Source organism: Centruroides sculpturatus, unplaced genomic scaffold (assembly GCF_000671375.1).
Source record: "Centruroides sculpturatus isolate CEXI.00-Female unplaced genomic scaffold, Cexi_2.0 scaffold359, whole genome shotgun sequence".
NCBI lineage: Eukaryota > Metazoa > Arthropoda > Arachnida > Scorpiones > Buthidae > Centruroides > Centruroides sculpturatus.
The window spans coordinates 336,610-358,222 of record NW_019384764.1 but is presented as its reverse complement, the minus strand read 5'-3'; the positions used below and the strand labels follow the sequence as shown (position 1 = coordinate 358,222).

Genomic DNA, 21,613 nt, shown 5'->3' with positions numbered 1-21,613 from the left:
GATGACTTTTGAATATTTAATTTATCAGTGAATATTAGTTGAATATAATAATATATATTAGTTGTTAATTGGTTTATAGTTTAACAAGAAATTACTTTAAAATTGAACTTACCAATTCATTAGTACTGGCCATAGAGTTACATACAATTTTTTCACATACATTGCTATCTTTGGCTAAATTATGTAATTGTTGCAAAAGCTCAACACTATGAAGATGATATTTAGGCAAACTTTCATCCAAATATTTCCATAATTTAACAACAGCAATATTAAAAAACATCATTTCATCCCAGATATATTCTAGTTCAGCAGAATTTATCATAGGAACAATGACAACAGAAACAACTGATGATGATGAATGCACAGAATTGGGAGAAGCAGGAACTGGGCTTGTCTGATTTGTTTCTGGTGCAATTTTAATAGATTGCGTGAGAGCAATTAATTCTACAATAGTTGTTATGGCAGGAAAATGAAAATCATCAACATTTACAAAACAAGATATTACTAATAGCATCTTCAACCATTCAGGTAATGATAAACATTCATCTGTAAAAAAGACAATCTATGATGATCATTTGAATCAAAAAGTTTATATTTTATTTATAGTACAGAGTAATTAATATAAAATAATAACTATATACATGCAAAATCATGAGTATAAGAGATTTAAAACTGTAATTAAGATAGCTATGCTAAAGATAAATGAATTCACCAGGCTTTCAACTTTAAGTTTTCTATTAGATTCAATCTTCTTTAACTATTAGATTCAATTTGATCAACTTACAGGAATAACTTGCAAGAGACTAAACAGCTTGGATGAATAATTACAAAGTATTGACTCAAACTTACAATTAAAAATCATAAAAGAATGAACTTAAAGTTCTCAACAATAGATTTTATTTAAAAAGACAATCAGGATAACATCATAAAAATAAGAATGTGTATGTAGACTAATGAATATCTGCTCCAAAGGAAATTCTATGTTCATTACAAAGTAGAACATAATATAAAGTAAATGGCTAGTAGCAACATTGAACAAATTTATTTGCTCTTTTTAAGAGAAATAACAATAATACACTGTTTAAAAGTATTTTTGCCCAATATAAGTGGGCTTCCTCAGTTGCAGCTTTGAACAGCAAGAACACTTTCAGAGAACATAACTTTGAATTTTCAAACTGTTCTAGTCATACATCATCTTTCCATCAGCAGAACATAGAGAAAAAATAACACAGAAGAGAAGCTATATATAAATTTCAGTGATAGTGTGTGAGAAGCATCATTTTAACACTTGAAGACATACTGATAACACTTGATAAAGACTAAATTTTCTAAGATATATGGAACATATATTCGAATATATGTTTAAATTCTTACAATCTATTTGAAATTTCCACATTTTTGCAAAAAATTTGAGATTGTGGAAAAAAGGTCAAATGATGTCCCATAGGATATGATAGGTTTGAATTTTCACTTTTTATTCTGTTCTTACTGTTACTGTATTATTTAGCTATAGTAGTAAAGTGATACACATTTTAAACTCAACATTGGCTCATTCTCAGTCTGGGAATACTATAGTATAATACTTGCTCAATAATTACAGATTAAATGTAACAGATTAAACAAAAAGCAAATCAACAAATAAGCAAAACAATATATATTGTATGAATATACTTAATAAGGAGAGTAGCAAACTGTCACATGATATCTAAGATTATTATTTTAAACTGCATCAGATGCAATAATAACTTTAATAAAATTACTTTTAACCAGGGCTGTGGAGTCGCGTAAAAATCTACCAACTCCAACTCCGACTTTTCCTTATCATCCGACTCCGACTAAAACACCAAAACTCCATGACTCCGGCTCCGACTAAAACACCAAAACTCCACGACTCCGGCTCCGACTCCAACTCAACAGCCCTGCCAGGGCTGTGAAAGTCGCGTAAAAATCTACCAACTCCGACTCTTCCTTACCATTCGACTCCGGCTAAAACATCAAAACTCCAAGACTCCGACTCCACAGCCCTGCTTTTAACTATGTCAAAGTATAACAAAACAACTTTTAAAGTTACATCAACACTTTAACTCAGAATTATGTATTGAATATGAAACCAGAATATATTTCCAAAACATCTCAAAGCATCTTAATAAGATGGCTTCTTTACTACACCAATTTTGCTTTGGAATTTATACTTGAACTGCAATAATGTAATGATTCACTCATTTTAAATCTATAAGCTTTGAATTAATCAAAAATTAAACTCCATTAAATTGTAAAAGAATTATTGGTACAGTGGAACCTGGTTAACTCAAAATCATGTTTTCTTGAACTTGCTTTCTTTTTCCAATCATCTAGCATAGGGATTTACATGTTAAAACAAAATGTTTAACTCAAATGAGGTTTTGATACAGTATTTTCATGAATTCAGCATTTTCATTTAAATGAACTAATTAATGTTCCTCTATCAAACAAACTAATAAGAAACTTTCTATAAAGTGCAGAAACTATTTTTTTTTCTCAACTCTTTCTGCCCTGTGGGCACTAAAAGGGCCTCTTTTTAGAAAGCTCATTATGAGTTTGACGAGGCCCACAATAGTGGCTGGGTGGTGAGGGACAGAAGCCAACATATCTGGTTGGACCACCTCCTGAAAAATTCCTGGGGATTTTTTGACCCATTTGGATTCAATAGCAGATCCCCAGCATGGTAGGCTCTAATACTCTAATAAAGAAAGAGGGGCTGCCTGCTTTTGCAAACTTAACCCACTAGGAAGAAAAAGGGGTGAAGAAAAGGTTGAAGGAAAGGTTCTGAAGGGAGAAGTATAAAGGAAAAGGGGGAAAAAGTAAGGTAAAAAAGTACTTGGGACCTCAGAGCGCTGCATTGGAAATTATTAATAACCAAAATTACAACAGTTGATGCTGCCACCTTGACTGCTCGGTCATCTGGCCGTCAGTGAGCGAGAACCACGTACGACTAAATATGTCATATCATGTAACAACAGGCAGGGGGTGGTGGATTCTAGGCAGTGTGTGCCACAGAATCTATAACTGCCATTCAAAGTTACCTTTTTTTAACTTTATTTGTTTTATGTGATTGCTGATGGATTTCTCTGACTAGCTGACAAAATAAATAAATGGATTTTTAATAAGTAATTTTTAAAAAATTATTAGGGTCAAATTCTATATAAAAATTTTAACCTAGTGACAAAATTTTAAAAATATAATGATCAAATAGTAGTATGCTTGTGATAAAAAAAAAAACAGAGTAATTCCAGATACAAAACAATGCAGTTTAAAAAAAATCCTAACACTTAGGAGTGAACAGATCAATCATCATTTCTAAGTAGCTTATTTAACCATTTGGTTAAGCATTCCAGTTTCTGGACAACAGCAAGAGGTTTACATTGACAATTCTATGTAATAAGATCCACAGAAGTATCATATGGATATTTATTTTGGGTCAACAATAAACTAATGCACAAAATTTTGAATTTTAGATAAGCTTCTATAACCCAAAACTTTTTAACTTTGTCTGAATTTTTTTCCCTGACCAATTCAAGTTAATAAGGTTACATGTATGTCTAATAATATTCTTTTACTTATCATAAATTCAATAAGCCTTAAAAATTATAAGATATTGAAAACCATTCATATATATGTTACAATTTTAAAATAGCTTTCTTTAAAGGCTGTTAAAAAGCCATATTAAAAATTAATCATGGCAGTGTTTCTGCCAGAAATCTTATTACAGCTTAATGTGAAAATTTAATTTTATGAGCGGTTTTGTAACAATTTATATCTTGAACATAATGTAATGAGAATCAAGCTATTGAGATTTAAATATTTAAAAAACAAAATTAAATATAGTTAAATGTTTACTGTATAAAAAAATATACACTAAAGATATATTCTTTGATGATAATAATTTTTCAGTATACTAGCAAACTCAATGTTAAAAAGTTAGGAAAATAACTATTCATCAAATTAATCAAATAATTCAAAAGAACTTTGTACTCAATAGAAAAGATCTTAACAATTAAAAAAACTACTAAAAATTTAAACTGAAAAAATTTTGTTTAAGGTAAATCTTATATACATTATTTTATTTTATACTATTCTAATATTCATATATATCTTACCATGTTTCAATTTCACATCCACAAAATGTTTTGATGTTGTACAGTACATAGGGAAAGATGACAATTCAACAAAAAGATGACACAAATTCTGAAATGCTTCAGTTATATTTAATGCATCAGATTTTAAATTAAGTTCTACTTTCTCTGATATTTCTTCAGGAGAATCTGTTAAATTGTCTTGTTCTTTCTTGGTCCTTTCTATAGTTTCATCAGAGACAGTTCCAAGGCACTTAAGAAGAAGATTTTTCAATTTCTGTTCCCTCTGCTTTTCTCCATCTATTTTTGGAGCCAATAATTTATTAAAACAATAAATGTAGTTATCATTAGTGTCAAACAGTTTTAATTTTACAAACTTCACAAATAAATTTTGCACACTTTCAACACAGTAACCAATTGATGTAGTTGGCAAAACTGTATTCAAACTCAAATTCTGTTTCTCATTACCATCAAAAGAATCATTCGAAGTAACATGTTCAGATGATGAAACTGATGTATCAGGATTTTCAGATAAAACTTTCCTCAAACCTATAATTAATTCTACCTTTTTGTCTAAATTCTGAGAATTAAGGAAAAAATGATTTATGCTATTTTCAGTGTTGGCACAATTCTGTTCATAAGGCACATTGTGGGACTTAGAATCTACAGTTACATCAGTACTATTATCATTTTCACTATCTGAAGAAACACTAATTACAACTGGCTGAACTTTAGATAATAATTTTGAGCATAACTGTAGAGATGATGAAAGTTCAGCTGGCATTAATATATCACAGTATTTGGCTAATGCATTGCTTATTTTAGTCAGAAGATCCGGAAGATACTCCGTTCTTGTCTCTGGATATGTTTCCTAAATTTAAAAGAAATTGAATCCATATTATTATTATAGATAGATTTTTCTCAAAAAATATAAATATAAATTATAAATAATAAATATAAGATAATGCAATTAATATTTTAAAATATTACATTAATTCAATTAAAACTGTTGTTTCAGCCAAATTGTCTTTATTAAATTACATTAATCAATTTCCATTTTTTTATTAAAGTAACTCTTTCTGAAGTTTTTTATTATATTATTATAGAAATTTAAATTTTGTACCTAAATATTAGTTTATAAAAGGCTTAAACAATTAAAAATATAATACCTATTACATATTTTAAATTATAATGCTAAATTATCAAAGTTTAAAAGTAGTAACTGACATCAACCAATATTAGATATATTGCAATTGGTTAAATATTCTACATTAACTACCAATTCGTGGATAACATTAATACAGCCAACATCTTTAGGAAATCAGCCCAATACTCCAATGAGCCAATTTTTCAAAAAAATAGTTTGAATCAGCATTTGTCATTCTTCTGACTGATTATTGTGTTATAATTTTTTCAACTGTTAATTGAATTTAACCTTATATTGATTATATTTAACCTTTACTTAATATAAAAAGTGCTTATTATTTTATAATTGGCAGGCTAAATTCAGCATCAAAGCTTATACTATCTATTAGTTCTTAGAATATAACATTTCCAAAAAATTTTTCAAAAACATTAAAATTAACATAACAGAATATTCTTAGTTTAGTATACTGGAAACAATATACTAAACTGAGAAAAATACTATTTGCACAAAAATTATAATGTGCCATTAATTTTTAGCTTTGTAAATTTATAAAATAAATTTAACATAAAGTTCTTTAAAATTACTTTTATATATATTAACAAGCAAGTAAGCCGTTGTTCAGGCAAAAAATAAGTACAAACATTAAGATTATTAAATTATTTTGTACTTCTAACCCTTCTATTATATTACATTACAGTATTTTATTTATATAACTACAAAGGTTATCTTACATAAGGGTTTATCATACCAAGTGACCAATCTAACACATTTTGAAAATTCTTTAAATTGTGTACAGTAGACGAAGAAAATTTTTAAAATGTGTTAGATAGGTAAGGGCTTATCACACCAAATGACCAAAAATAACCTTTGTAGTTATATAAATCAAATACTATATCATAACAAACATTAAAACAAAAACCATATAAAGAGTTTGGTTATTTTAGCCTACTATTGTCATGTTTATCATGATACTTAGATGGTACAAAATGGCACTATTTCATTGGTCAAGTAGACACCAACTGAAAATACAATATCTTAGAAAATTTAAGATATCAGATTTTTTTTCTAATGTTACCACTAACAAACTATTTCATTCACAGTAGAATGTCAAATGGTGATCTGCCAACAATCAAATTTCTTAAAAAATGGACCAAATTATTTAATATCAGCACTCTTTGAAAACCACTTTAATCATATTTTGTGCAGGCTGGTAACCTCCTATTATGTAATTTTCCTATTTGAATGCCACCATACTGCTGGGTCTGATAGCAAGAAGGGACTGTTGCAGATGGAGATTGAAGTTAATTTGACCAAAAAGTAGTCAATGACTACACTACTTAATACTGGTCTATTATTAATATTTGAAAAGTGATCCGTATTAGATAAGTTGTGATGGCCCTGCATGTGATCAAAGTTGCAAACCTTAACATCTAAAAGATTTAATATGACTTGTTTAAAAAATCTTGTAAAAATGCAAGAATAATTGCTTTTACGTAATCCCATAAAAAAAATAGTGAAGCCAGGTTGAAAAAGTAAAGCTCAGCAAAAACATCTAAGTAAAGGAAACTTTTGAAAGTTGTAGCATAAGCATACTAAAAGCAGATTTGACAGTAAGACTCAACATGTGAATAAAGTGCACATTACAAAGATTACAACTACAAGAAATTTTGAATAAAGCAATGTTGCGATGATAATAAATAGGAAAAATTAACATCAGCACAGAAAAAGACTTCCAGCACTGCTTTGTGCCTTAAAATCATTGACATACTGTACATTAATTTGGCTGAACATTGAAACATCTTAAGCAGTATTAGTAAAAGAAGTTTGAGGCAATGGTTTATGACTTAATAAGGGAAGATGAGACAGAGAGGTGGGATTGTCCAGGTTTCCTGATAGTTAAGTATGTCCTTGTAAATATCGCATTTATTGAAAAATTTTTCTTAAGGCTGGCTGGTACTAAAAAGTTTGTAACATACAAGCCTTTATATAAATGAGCTTAAATTGGCAAAGGTAATTGTAACATCATTCCTCAATACTTAATTGTGATATTCTTTATACAGCTTGTACAGGTCACTTATTAAGTAAGATTTAAGTTCAATTATCTTTTGAATTGTTTATGCATGATTTCTTTATAACATTGAATAATTGTAAATTGTTAAATTTAATGGATTTTTAATTAATATCTCATTCCTATTTGAATAAAACTAGTTCTATTAAGTTTGCAAGTAGACTATTATTAAGTAAACTTACATATATTACTGTTTTGTTAATTTTGTTATTTTAACCAATTATGAATTCTGTCCATATTAAATTATACTTAGAAAAAGAATTTTAGTAGTAGTTTGTTCCTAAACTAAATTAAAACTTAATTTTAAAAGCTAATTGTTTTCATATACAGTGTCCCAATTTACAGCCTCCTGACTTACATCACCAAAATTAGTATATTAAAAAATATTATTCTCAAGTATCAACAATTGATCATCCTTGTAATGGTATGACATGACAATTACTGTTAAATGTAATACTATAGTGGGCAATTAACATATTCTATTTAACAATAGCTTGCAGTTTATTAATATCTAACAACAATTTTTTAGAAAGTTAGTTTTGTTTTTCACAAAACTAACTTTCTACATAGCTGCTGGGTTTAGGACTATCATTCTAATTTCAATTTTATAACAAAGTTGAAGTGAATTAATTAATTAATTAATAAAATCAATTTGAAACAAAAGTTCAACTCCCTCAATGTGATCTTTGGTGTTTTTAAACATGGTTTGTAAAATGTTTCTGTAAGTCTTTGTGTTAATAAAATATCATAATTTATTTAACTGAATACCACCTTAGTGTTAATTACTTAATTCATACTGAGGTAAGCATAAGAATAAGTCTTTATCTGATTACAGTATACATTATAGTACACTGTTGTTAATCTGAACCAATTTTATTCATTTTTCGGTTAAATGCTTCAGCCAAACACAAAAATAAATAACACGAGCAATTATGTATTGGGACATCATGACAATGCTAGGCTGCAATTTTAATCATCTTTTAATTAAAAAAAAATCATATGACTTCTGATGCAGACTGGAAGTTTTTATATAGTGTTAATTGGGGATTTGGCCCCTAAAATTTCCATATCTTGTCTGGAATTTAGCAGTCTTGCCCCTATACATCATACTTCTCCTGATAACAATTGAATCATGCTAATAATCTAACTCTGTTCTCAAGAAAATTTCAAATTGAAATCACATGACTTCTGGTCCAGACCAAAAGTCTGTATATAGTTAATAGGGACCTCCAGCCCTAAGCTTTACATAGCTGTTCTTGATTTTCATCTTTATAACTCCATTCTTGAGATTAAGAGGACAGATATATAGATGGAAAATAATGGGAATGCATAGGACTGCAATTTGAAGCTTGTAGCCTAGTCATATACTAATTTTTTTTTAAACCTAAAAAATTTATAAAATTAATATGTACTATACATTTAAACATAAATATATGAACCAAATATATTTCAAAAAATTTTTATTCTGTATTTGTATTTGTCTGTAATCCTTTTTGATTTCCTTTACTTTATGTATATAACACTGCTAACCCAAACAATCCCAAACAAAGAGTTCAGATTAATGAGAGTATAGTGTATTACATAGATTTGCATGTTCTGGGTATCATATGCCTTTTATTACCATTTTTTTTATGCTTAATTTGCAATCAAGTCAACTCACAGATAGTCCTTATAGCTATGCATGTCAGATGATTTGACACATTGACACATAGCTATAAGGACCATCTGTGTCAGATGAAAACTTATTGTCTATAATGATAATTACTATCTTTATAATTAAGATAAACTGTTCTAAAATTTCAATATTTATATAACAAATTGTTATAAAACTATAAAAACCATAAATAAATAAATAAATTTACACAATTAGGAAATTAGGAAATTAAATTTACACAATTAGGGGGTAGATGTCTTTTGCTGTTAGCCAAAAGACATCTACCCCCTATTTAACAAAAACCCCAACAATATAGAATAAATAAAACCCAAGACAAATAACAAAAAAATCATAATGAAATACATACCAATGAAACAATATTCAGCAGAAACTCTATTAAAATACAGAGTTCATGAACTGTAGGTGTTTCAGCACCAATATATTGTACAGATCTTTCCATTTCAATTGTTTGCTCACCAGATTTGATACAGGCTACTTGAAAAATTCTTGCTAAATACTCCCATAAATAATATGGTTCAAATGTTCCAAATAATAAATTTGCTGTTTTAATTAACTCAGAATTATTTTTAGATTCCTTGGTTTTATTATTTTGGCTTGACCAATTATTGTTTTCTTTATACAAAGATCTGTAATAAAAATATTTTAATAATCATATAATAAGAAAGTTCTTACACTAATTATAACTTACCGAAACACTTCTATTAATATTTCATCCAAAATAACTGAACTAATTTCAGGTCTATCTAACAAACTAATAAGAAGACGGTAACTCCATAAAACTGGAGATCCAGAAAGCGATCCAGGTAAATTTAAATGATTTTCTGGACTCTGTTAATAATATATACATAAAAACTTATTAATGTTGATTACATTTATTATTTTGTTAAAAATAAACAATATGACAAAACAATTCATTTGAAATTATTTCCTCCAAGATTGTTATTTTATTTTATTTTAAATACATTAAAATAAATTAAAATAACATATTTATTTAAGGTTTAAAGATATACAAAGGTCATTCTAAAAGAAAGGAACGTTTTGATCTGACAAGCCATTCAGTTCTCCCACCACCCTCAACTGCCACATCATGAACTTTCCCATGTTTTTGCACCAGACTGATGCTAACAGTGAGCCACAATGATCATTTACTGTTTACAGTGTGACTTTGAAATGTGTGACAAAATTAAAGATCCCGCTAAGTGTGAGGTTCATAGTGTAATATGCTTTTTGAATGAGAAAAAAGTCATCCCTATTGAAATTTACAGACAGATAACCGAGGTTTATGGTAATGTGATGAATGAAGCTTCAGTTCGAAACAAATGGTAGGGATTGTTGTCCAGAGGCATTGTGCTTCTTCAGGATAACACACATCCGCATGCTGCTGCATTGACAAAGAACTTGCTTCAGCAGTTTAAGTGGGAAGTTTTTGAACATCTTTCTTATAACCAGGACTAGGCTCTGAGTGATTACATCTTTTCCCAAAATTGAAGGAATTTTTAGACGGGAATCACTATGGAAGTGAAAACAAACTGAAAGAGGCATTAATGACTGGTTCAAGAACTTGATGGTAATTGAGTATGCAGAAGGCATAGAAAAGCTGATGATACGCTATGACAAATGTTTAAATTTGTATGGCGACTATGTAGAAATATAGCTAAGGTATCATATGTCTTTTAAAATAAGTTTTGTTTCATTATCTTAAATAAAAATATCTAGAGAAACAAACATTCTTTACTTTTAGAATGACCCTCATAGAATTAAAAATTATCTCTCACTTTAATAAAAATATTTGTAGCAAGTTAAAAATATCTTATAAAATTATTTTTAATGATATAAAATAATATAAATAATATAAAACTTTTTCTNGTCGTGGAATCTACGTATTGCATTTATACTATTTCTTTGTATGGGATCAGTAGGAAATTCTTCAGCAATAGAGGTGTGGCTTTTTACTCTATTAAATTCCATTGTTTTCGTCTCGAATCTTTCTTTTAACTGTAAAATTTATTTATTTTTTTTTTTAATTTTTAAATATCTTACACAATAAAATAAAGCTATTCGATTTACTCACTTCAGGATAATTAAGTTGATTTTTTGGTTTGATTTTCTTTAAGCCGTGGAAATAGCAAAACTCATAACTTTCCTTCAAAATATATAAATTTAATAATTAAATAATAAAATATAAAACCACTAAAATTTACCATTGGATATGTCTTTTTCTTTCCATTTTTGGAACGTTTAAAAAAATTCTTCATACTTTTCTATATTTAAATACTTTTTGACTTTATTATTTATTGAAATTTAACAAAACATTTGTATTTAATTTTCTTAATTGATAAACATATTAATTCAACTTCAATGAAATTTATGGAATTTTATTTAACAAACCGAGTGTTTAAGATACTAATGAAAAGATCAACTTTGTTTTTAATAAAAAGAATATTGTTTTAAAATAATAATTTAAATTAATAATAAAAATTTTTCAATAATATTTTAGTGAATGCATATGGAAACAATCCAATTTCAGTTCGTAATAATCGACTATTATTTATTATTCTACAGATATTTTGTAATATATGCAGAAGCCCAATAAATTAATTCCTCAAATAACTTTAAAGTTAAACCTCAAAAATTTATAATGATATTTTGATTTATATTCGGGCTCATCAATGGCCGAATGGGTATAAAACTATAAACCATTGATAGTAGGTGGCGGATTCGAGCCTCATCAACGGGTTGGCAAGTGTTTCCGGGTTATCTTTACGTGTCTAACACTAAATAGGAGCCAGTTTCACATAAAAAGTCTTCCCATCACTGCTCTTTTTGAAATATTATATACAGTAGCGTAAGTAGACCCTACATTCACCCCTTTACCACTTTGGATGTAGGCACTAAGTGCTGTGGATAAAAAGCATCTTAGATACTGTCTATAAATGCGCTTGTCACATTCAAATCTGTTTTCTATACTTTGATTTATCCACAAAGAAAGAGGCACCCCCGTCTCTACGGTGGTTCAGTTCTTAATAAATCTATAAATTTACTTATTTATATACACTTCATGATAACGAAAAATCTACTAATAAATTAAAATATGTTATAATTACAAACAAAAAATTACTCATCCACTTGTCACAATCTAAGAAAAGAAAATTAAGAAATAACGATGTGATAGTTTTTAATTTTCCAGGGCCTCCTATTTGTTTAATTATTTTTTGAATGACATTAATTTTTCATTGATAAAACTAAGCATTTAATTTCTTTTGGTGATATGCTGTTCCAATCCTAAAACAACAATTTTTCTTCTCATTTTTACTTCTAGGAGCATGTTTTGAATTTTTTCTGTAATATAGCCCATAAATGTTTGATTGGATTTTGGTCTGGGAATTGTGAAACTCATCCCTATCATCTTTCATTTCTTTAAGTATGCATCCACTGATTTTGCAGTATGTTTTAGATCATTGTCATGTTAGAAAATAAACTTACAACCCAGCTTCAATTTTTTTACAGATTTCGGCTCTTCTTCAGCTAAAATATCTTTATAAAGATGTTGATCAAACAATGGCTTAATCAATAAAAATTATTTCACTTATTCCAGATGTTGCCATGCATCCTCAGACCAACACAATCCCATCATTAATTTTAACAATGGGCTTTAAACATTCTAATTTATATTCTTCATTAGGTGATCTCCAAACTTTAATGCATCCATCTGAAACAAATTAAGTTAAATTTACTTTCATCTGACTAACTGTTCAAAACCATTGGTCTTTCTCAATATATTTATTTGCTCAATCTATGTGCTCTTTCCAATTGATAGCAGAGATGAAAGGTTTTTCATGAAAATCAGCCTCATGCAATTGATTACATATAGTATAAGGCAGAGCTGTAACTAGGGTATGGCCAATGTGGCCCACGCCATAGGTGCCGATTTAAGTTAATAAAGGCACCAACAAGAAGGTTTCAGAATAATATGTATTTGAAATTAATAACACAAAAAAATTTTTATATTTACATTTATATAGNTTTATATAACAATACTGAATATATATATAAATTTACTTTTACTATATTATAATTAAGTAATGTAATCATTTGGCATTAAATTTAATTACATAACAAGGATTAAAAGTAAAGCTAATGATTACAATAGATCAAGACTGTCAAACTTGTAGCCCACAAAAAATTTTTGTGGTCCATGAAGATCATTACAAAAATTCTTCAAAATATTTCATAGTTATTAGTAGACACAGAACTTGTAACTAAACAAATTCTGCCACATTAATCATTTTTAATTTATTAGTTATTAATTTTTATATTTATATTACTAAGAAAACCATGCAACTTTGTCATATCATGATAATTGAGGCAGAGAATTGCATTTTTGTAATTAAAAATTTTTTAACTAGTATTAGTACATATAAATTATCTTTTGTTTCATCTAATCTGAAAACTGACAAGTGTTTGAATGTGTATGTAGGAGTTCATGTGTGTGTATATGAGCATGTGTGTACACGTGTTCAAACGAAAATGATTACTGGCCATGGGAAAAGGTAATCCTTACACTTATCGTCCAAGGACAGACAATCTCTGCAATCTCTGCACTTGTTGGAGAGGAAAAAAATCAATCTTTACACTTCCAGGCAAGGACAGGAAATTCTTATATTCTGTGATAAATTTTTGTTCATTTTTGGTGTCCATTTTCTGTTAGGCATACACAAAACTTTTTTATTATTTTTGCTCCCTAAACTCAGGTGTGCTCAATTGCATCAAAGAATATGGACATTGTCACTTCGATCTCACTGTATCTCAAAAATGAATGCATGAATCCCAATTTTTTTTAAATATTTTTTTTATTCTTCATCAAAACTAATAGAAAATGGCAAAGTTTAATCAAACTCAGTTGATCAAATTTTGAGAACAAGCAGAATTCTGTAATCCATAAAAGAGAATTTGTTAATACTCTGCCTCAATTATTATAATAGATTTTTATGTTATAAAAAAGTTATTATGATCAAATAATTATATGTATAAACATTGTTATATTTTTTAATCAACAAAAACATCATAATTTGTAATTATTTTATTTACTATTGTTTAATAACAATTGTTTTGATAGTAGATTTTAATACGTTGTTTATTCATTGTGTTTCCTTGGCACCTAAGATTTGTTATATACAATATATTCTCATAAAACTTAGTTTTACTTGGAAGTCAACTTACTCCAATTAATACATAATATTACATTGTACCCTTTAATTCTGGCCCACTAAATTTTAGAGAAATAAAATTGGTCCCACATAAATATAGATATTGGACAATCCTTGACTATATAGATACAACACCAAGAGAATCAGTTGCTAATAACAAATATGTTACCTATTTAATGACATATCCCTCCTTAGAACTACAGTAACAGCAGATGTTACAATTTTTACCATATCAGAAGAAACCAATTGACTATTATATACAGGAAAGCCTAATAAAAGTAAGTCTAAAGCACAACGCTGGACAAGTACACTGCTATCTTGTAAAGAGGAACAAATTGCATGAACCTGTAATAAAAATTTAAAAATATCTTTCATTTTAATATATTTTTTATTCTTACAAGTTTATACAAAACAATTTTATTTTACCATTGTATCTATATCTGTTCCAATTATATATAATTGATCTTCCATAGTTAATTTCTTGTTAAAATGAGATGTTATAAAACAAATTGCTGGAAGACGAATGCTTGGATTAGACATAATACACCTCCATAAGCTGCCGTAAAAAAAGCTTTTTTCAACTCCATCACAAACCTTCATATCATAAAGATGTAATTAAAACATAATATAGTTAAAAATTTTATAATTTAGACTTTAAGCATTCTTTTTTTTTTGGCATTTGCATTTCTGTTCATTATATTAAAACAAATCTATGTAATGCCAAACAAACAAATACTACTTACATCAAAACACATTTTAACAGCTTGTAACAAATAATCTTTAGAATATTTTTCAAAGTAAGTATTGCTTTCATTTTCTTCAATATTTTCTATTTGTGCTGAAGTTTGATCTGATGTTGGAGAAACATTGCAAGTCACATTATTACCCAATAACCATCCAAATAATCTCCTGTAAATTATTTCAAAATTGCTTCATTAATAAAAAATGCAAAAAAGTTCATTAAAAAATTTATGAAGTAATCAATATGCATTTAAATAACTACTATAAAAAATATCAATTAAATAAATGCAATGTAAATTGAAACCATTTTAAACATATGAAAATATTTAAATCAAATTAAAATTTTATTTAACCTTTCAACAGTGGAATAGTCAGGTATGGTGCTATCCTGAAGTAGTGGAGAATAAATGTTGGATGTGATAGTTTTTAATTTTCCAGGGCCTCCTATTTGTTTAATTATTTTTTGAATGACATTAATTTTTCATTGATAAAACTAAGCATTTAATTTCTTTTGGTGATATGCTGTTCCAATCCTAAAACAACAATTTTTCTTCTCATTTTTACTTCTAGGAGCATGTTTTGAATTTTTTCTGTAATATAGCCCATAAATGTTTGATTGGATTTTGGTCTGGGAATTGTGAAACTCATCCCTNTAAATAAGAAATAAGTCTATAATGTTATTATTATAAAAAATAAAACATAATTTAACCTCTTAGCCTTATACATAAAAAAAAAAACAAACTACAGTAGAGCATCGATTATCCGAATGTTGATCAACCAAAACGTCGGTTAACTGAAAGCATTCCAGTCGGACTGTGTCGTGCTGAATCAAACGTTTTTGATACTAGATTAACTTCTGAAGTATAATTTTTTTGTTTTTATATTTTTTAATATATTTATTTTGTTTGTACAAAATAAAGAAATAATTTTTAACGATACAATAGCCACGATTATTATTATTATGAAAATTTTCATTAGGCTTAACATCGACGAAAATTCAACACAAAGTGACATGCAATGGAGAAAAATTTAAACATGGGATATATTTAATATACTATTATTGGGATATACTAATATACTATATTAATAATGTATTTTTTCGTACGTAATCGGTTATCCAAAAAATCGATCTTCCAAACAACCCCAGTCCCCAATTGATTCAGATAATCGATGATCTACTGTACTTCAAATCAAATTTAATCTAGATTCCTCAGCGCAGTAGAAAAGCAAGTATTTATTATGCTATTATTTGTCTTATTTCTCAATTCAAAACATTTAGAAATTCTTGTCATTTACTTTCAATTTTGTCATTTTAAAAATTGATCATAATACACTCAATTTTGCACAGCCCAATACAATATAAAATTGCTCATAATGTAATTTGATATCTTTATTCTAGAATTCAAAAAATTATATTAGATTATCATACCTTTCTTATTTATTACAAAAAAATATACAATATAATAGAAGTTTATTTATAATTCAGATCAAATTTCTGTATTTCATTATTCAGATTATATTGGATCTGCAGTGTATTAAAAATAAAAACTACCTTTTTTAATTTTATATAACAATACTGAATATATATATAAATTTACTTTTACTATATTATAATTAAGTAATGTAATCATTTGGCATTAAATTTAATTACATAACAAGGATTAAAAGTAAAGCTAATGATTACAATAGATCAAGACTGTCAAACTTGTAGCCCACAAAAAATTTTTGTGGCCCATGAAGATCTTTACAAAAATTCTTCAAAATATTTCATAGTTATTAGTAGACACAGAACTTGTAACTAAACAAATTCTGCCACATTAATCATTTTTAATTTATTAGTTATTAATTTTTATATTTATATTACTAAGAAAACCATGCAACTTTGTCATATCATGATAATTGAGGCAGAGAATTGCATTTTTGTAATTAAAAATTTTTTAACTAGTATTAGTACATATAAATTATCTTTTGTTTCATCTAATCTGAAAACTGACAAGTGTTTGAATGTGTATGTAGGAGTTCATGTGTGTGTATATGAGCATGTGTGTACACGTGTTCAAATGAAAATGATTGCTGGCCATGGGAAAAGGTAATCCTTACACTTATCGTCCAAGGACAGACAATCTCTGCAATCTCTGCACTTGTTGGAGAGGAAAAAAATCAATCTTTACACTTCCAGGCAAGGACAGGAAATCCTTATATTCTGTGATAAATTTTTGTTCATTTTTGGTGTCCATTTTCTGTTAGGCATACCCACAATACTTTTTTATTATTTTTGCTCCCTAAACTCAGGTGTGCTCAATTGCATCAAAGAATATGGACATTGTCACTTCGATCTCACTGTCTCACAAAAATGAATGCATGAATCCCAATTTTTTTTTAAATATTTTTTTTATTCTTCATCAAAACTAATAGAAAATGGCAAAGTTTAATCAAACTCAGTTGATCAAATTTTGAGAACAAGCAGAATTCTGTAATCCATAAAAGAGAATTTGTTAATACTCTGCCTCAATTATTATAATAGATTTTTATGTTATAAAAAAGTTATTATGATCAAATAATTATATGTATAAACATTGTTATATTTTTTAATCAACAAAAACATCATAATTTGTAATTATTTTATTTACTATTGTTTAATAACAATTGTTTTGATAGTAGATTTTAATACGTTGTTTATTCATTGTTTCCTTGGCACCTAAGATTTGTTATATACAATATATTCTCATAAAACTTAGTTTTACTTGGAAGTCAACTTACTCCAATTAATACATAATATTACATTGTACCCTTTAATTCTGGCCCACTAAATTTTAGAGAAATAAAATTGGTCCCACATAAATATAGATATTGGACAATCCTTGACTATATAGATACAACACCAAGAGAATCAGTTGCTAATAACAAATATGTTACCTATTTAATGACATATCCCTCCTTAGAACTACAGTAACAGCAGATGTTACAATTTTTACCATATCAGAAGAAACCAATTGACTATTATATACAGGAAAGCCTAATAAAAGTAAGTCTAAAGCACAACGCTGGACAAGTACACTGCTATCTTGTAAAGAGGAACAAATTGCATGAACCTGTAATAAAAATTTAAAAATATCTTTCATTTTAATATATTTTTTATTCTTACAAGTTTATACAAAACAATTTTATTTTACCATTGTATCTATATCTGTTCCAATTATATATAATTGATCTTCCATAGTTAATTTCTTGTTAAAATGAGATGTTATAAAACAAATTGCTGGAAGACGAATGCTTGGATTAGACATAATACACCTCCATAAGCTGCCGTAAAAAAAGCTTTTTTCAACTCCATCACAAACCTTCATCAACAATTGATCTATCCTGCAATATTTATATTCATGAAATAATAATTTTTATGAAATAAAACAGTTAATAAAAATAAATAAATTATTACAGTAGAGTCATTGATATTATTAACAATAAAGTTAATAACTTTTTTAATATGTAAAATGTGTGTTCAAAAGATCATTGATTTCATTATTTTATAGATTTTTTTTTATACTCTTCAATATAATTTTAATTTTTTACTAAAAAGATAACTGATTATCTTCTTAGTAAAAAATATAATTATAATAAAATATGATAAATTATAATAAACTAGTGATAAAACAACAAATTGAAACAGACATTCATGTATTTCAAATCACATCACTTTTTTTCAAATAATCTTTGGTTTACCATTAATTATAAAATATTTAGAAAATTTCAATATTTTTATTTTATTACAAAAATAATTATTTCTACAATAAACTACGAAATTAACAAAATGCAGCTACAAACATATATTTTTTACAAATTAAAATTATTATTATTATATATATTTATTAATATTACAATATATCAGAGTTATCTGTATATGTGGTGAAATAAAAACTAAACCAAACTTTATATATATATATATATATTATATATCATTACATATATATATGTATGTAATATGTATACATACTAAAAGTTTGGTTTATTTTTGACTCCATCACACATACAGATAAATCTCTGATGGATGCACTAAAGAATCTTTATTCAGAGATGCAATATATTGTTTTCAGTACAGAAAATACTTTTGGGCAGAGCTTTAAAATCCTTACAATTACAAATTTTTACAGTTCTCTTAATTTTCCATTACCATCATATCCAAAATTGAACACACAAAAAAGCCAAAGTTATTCCTAAATGGAAGGAAAGGGGAGAAGGTATACACATAGGTGACAAGACACAACTTGAAAGAGAAGATTAAAAAAACACGAGATTTTATGAAAAGAAAGAATAGAAAAAAAACTTTTGCTAAGGAGGCATAGGGTAAGATTATATAAGTGGAGTGGAATAAGATAGCATTAGTAATAGAAGTTAGAGATCAAGAAAATATTTTAATGGCAAAAAAGATAAGTAGAGTAAGAAGAATGAGGTAATCAATGTGAAAGAGATTTTCTCCAGAGTATAGTACAGAATTGTCTGCCAAAAAACTCATGCTACATAAAATTTGAATTATCTGCATGCTAGGAACATGGCATTTTTGCAAAAATGTATTTGGATCCTAAGTGTATTCATTTTTGTGTGTGTGTTTGATTTTGTGACTGATGATAATGAAGAATTTAAAGAAATTTAATGTGAAAATTTGTAATTGTAATATAAAGAAGAGTAAAATTTATATCTAATGTAGAGAACAGCTCCAAAAACACTTTGTTCTTATGGTGTACTGAAAACAATATATTGAAATATTTCTGAAAAGAACAGTCTTGTAGATTGGTAATTAGTTGGGAGTGTGCTATGATTGATCATATATAATAATTTTATAAAACTGAAAGGTTGGTCTAAAAACTGAACTGAAAAATTTCATATTTTCATTATAAACAATAGCATAACTTCACTTTAATCTTTTTTATTTTTAAATTATAAATCATTCAAAATTGAATGAACTACAAGTCATTTATTTACTTTTTTTTTTATTAATTCATGATAATTCTAAATAAGGCAAGGGATGAATGATCCCAATAACAACAACAATAAAAACTACCCCACACAATAAAACAAATACAGATAAAAATAACAATAAAAATACATAAAAGAAAAAAAATAGGTAAACACCTAAAAAATACACACACACAAGAATTAGGTAAATAAAATAAAACAGATAAATAGAAAATGCATTAATGTTTGTTATAAAAAATCTTCTAACATTTTTTAAAAACAAGTATCACAAAATAAAAGCTTTTCGAGATCAGATATGGCATTAGTAGCACTTGGAAAGATCTGGAAAAATTAAGATGACAAAATAAAGAAGTGCAACATGAAGAATTCCTGGTTACTCTATTTGGGTATCTAAGACTGAAAAGTTTCATATTTAAAAGGTCAATAGATATTTTAAAAAATAAAACTTTCTCAAAGTAAACAATATGATGGTTAAAATTGGGGAAGCTCACTCTGGCCCTTACTACCTCACCACAACCCAAAATTGGTAAATTGGGAAATTTATTAAAAATTACATAAATCTTATTTCATTCTGGTTGGATTTTATGAAGTAAAGTGGGGCAACTATAAATTATAATGGCAAACAATAATCAATAATAGAGTGGAAATTGGTAAAAAAAAATACTCTCTCAAGGTAGAACAAGTAATTAGGTGACAATTATGCCATAGAAACCTCTACATATAGCTAAATTTTTAGCCAATCATTCTCATTTCATTCTTTTGAAATAATCTAAATAACTTAGATCTGATATGCTTAATAAACATATATATATCAAAATAATGAAAAAAATTAAAGATAATAACTAACTTTTAGATTTTTATTAATAAACTCTATCTTTAGAAAAGTGTCAATACTTTATAAAATTAATTATAAGAATGTATTTAAAGTGTTTAGTATATATAATTTGGTAAATACCTTTCATAGTAGTCAGATCCTTCTTCTAAACCAGGCAAAACACCTGTAAGAAAGCCATTTAAACCAGGCCGTAACCTTTGTCCAAGAGGAACAAAATGTGTTTCATAAATAGTTAATAGAACTGGTTTAACATTCATGGCAGCATGTCCCAACAAAGGAAATAAGCCAGCACTATAAATAAAAAGTTCTTGACTAAGACGGTTTAAACCAATGCATTTGAATATAATATCGTAAGTTTCTAGAGCTTTTAAGTGAACTCCACTTGGCAATGCTGGATGCATACATTGTGCTAGACGCTTGCTTATTGTTATACGTTTTGGAATAACAGAATATTTTACATTACTTAAGAGTACCTGTAAAAAAAAAATTTGTTTTATTATTTTATAAATAATTATATGATACATAAAATATTTTAATTTTACTGAAAATAAATTATTATTATTTTAGTGGGGGTGTGTCTTGACCACCGAAGCTACTGGTGGCTTACTTTAACTAAATCAAATTCTACTACCGTTTGAAATTCAAAAGTGACAGTAATATAACTTTTATACATCAAGAAGTAATTAAAAAATGTAAAAATTCTAGCACTGAGCAGCTTTGGCAAATAAAGTTCCACAGAATATTGAATTCATTTGGAGTGTCAAATCTATTATTTAAAGATAATCTTCATGACTGGAAATATGGATATACATTACTGATGGAAGCAGCAATATCTCAATCCATAAATAAAGACCAAA

General features: G+C 27.3%; 1 protein-coding gene across 1 annotated transcript in view; it reads right to left on the bottom strand.

The window, feature by feature from the left end:
* The window catches only part of LOC111628865 (protein dopey-1-like), a 78,761-nt gene that overhangs the window by 33,035 nt on the left and 24,113 nt on the right, over positions 1 to 21,613 (bottom strand). Inside the window, exons 3-10 of the mRNA XM_023372720.1 lie at positions 20,877 to 21,229; positions 18,124 to 18,313; positions 17,867 to 18,042; positions 14,953 to 15,118; positions 9,691 to 9,830; positions 9,349 to 9,628; positions 4,137 to 4,983; positions 113 to 546 (exon numbers count right to left, since the gene is read on the bottom strand). Coding sequence (XP_023228488.1) covers positions 113 to 546; positions 4,137 to 4,983; positions 9,349 to 9,628; positions 9,691 to 9,830; positions 14,953 to 15,118; positions 17,867 to 18,042; positions 18,124 to 18,313; positions 20,877 to 21,229 — 2,586 coding nt within the window. The remainder of the gene's footprint in view (positions 1 to 112; positions 547 to 4,136; positions 4,984 to 9,348; positions 9,629 to 9,690; positions 9,831 to 14,952; positions 15,119 to 17,866; positions 18,043 to 18,123; positions 18,314 to 20,876; positions 21,230 to 21,613) is intronic.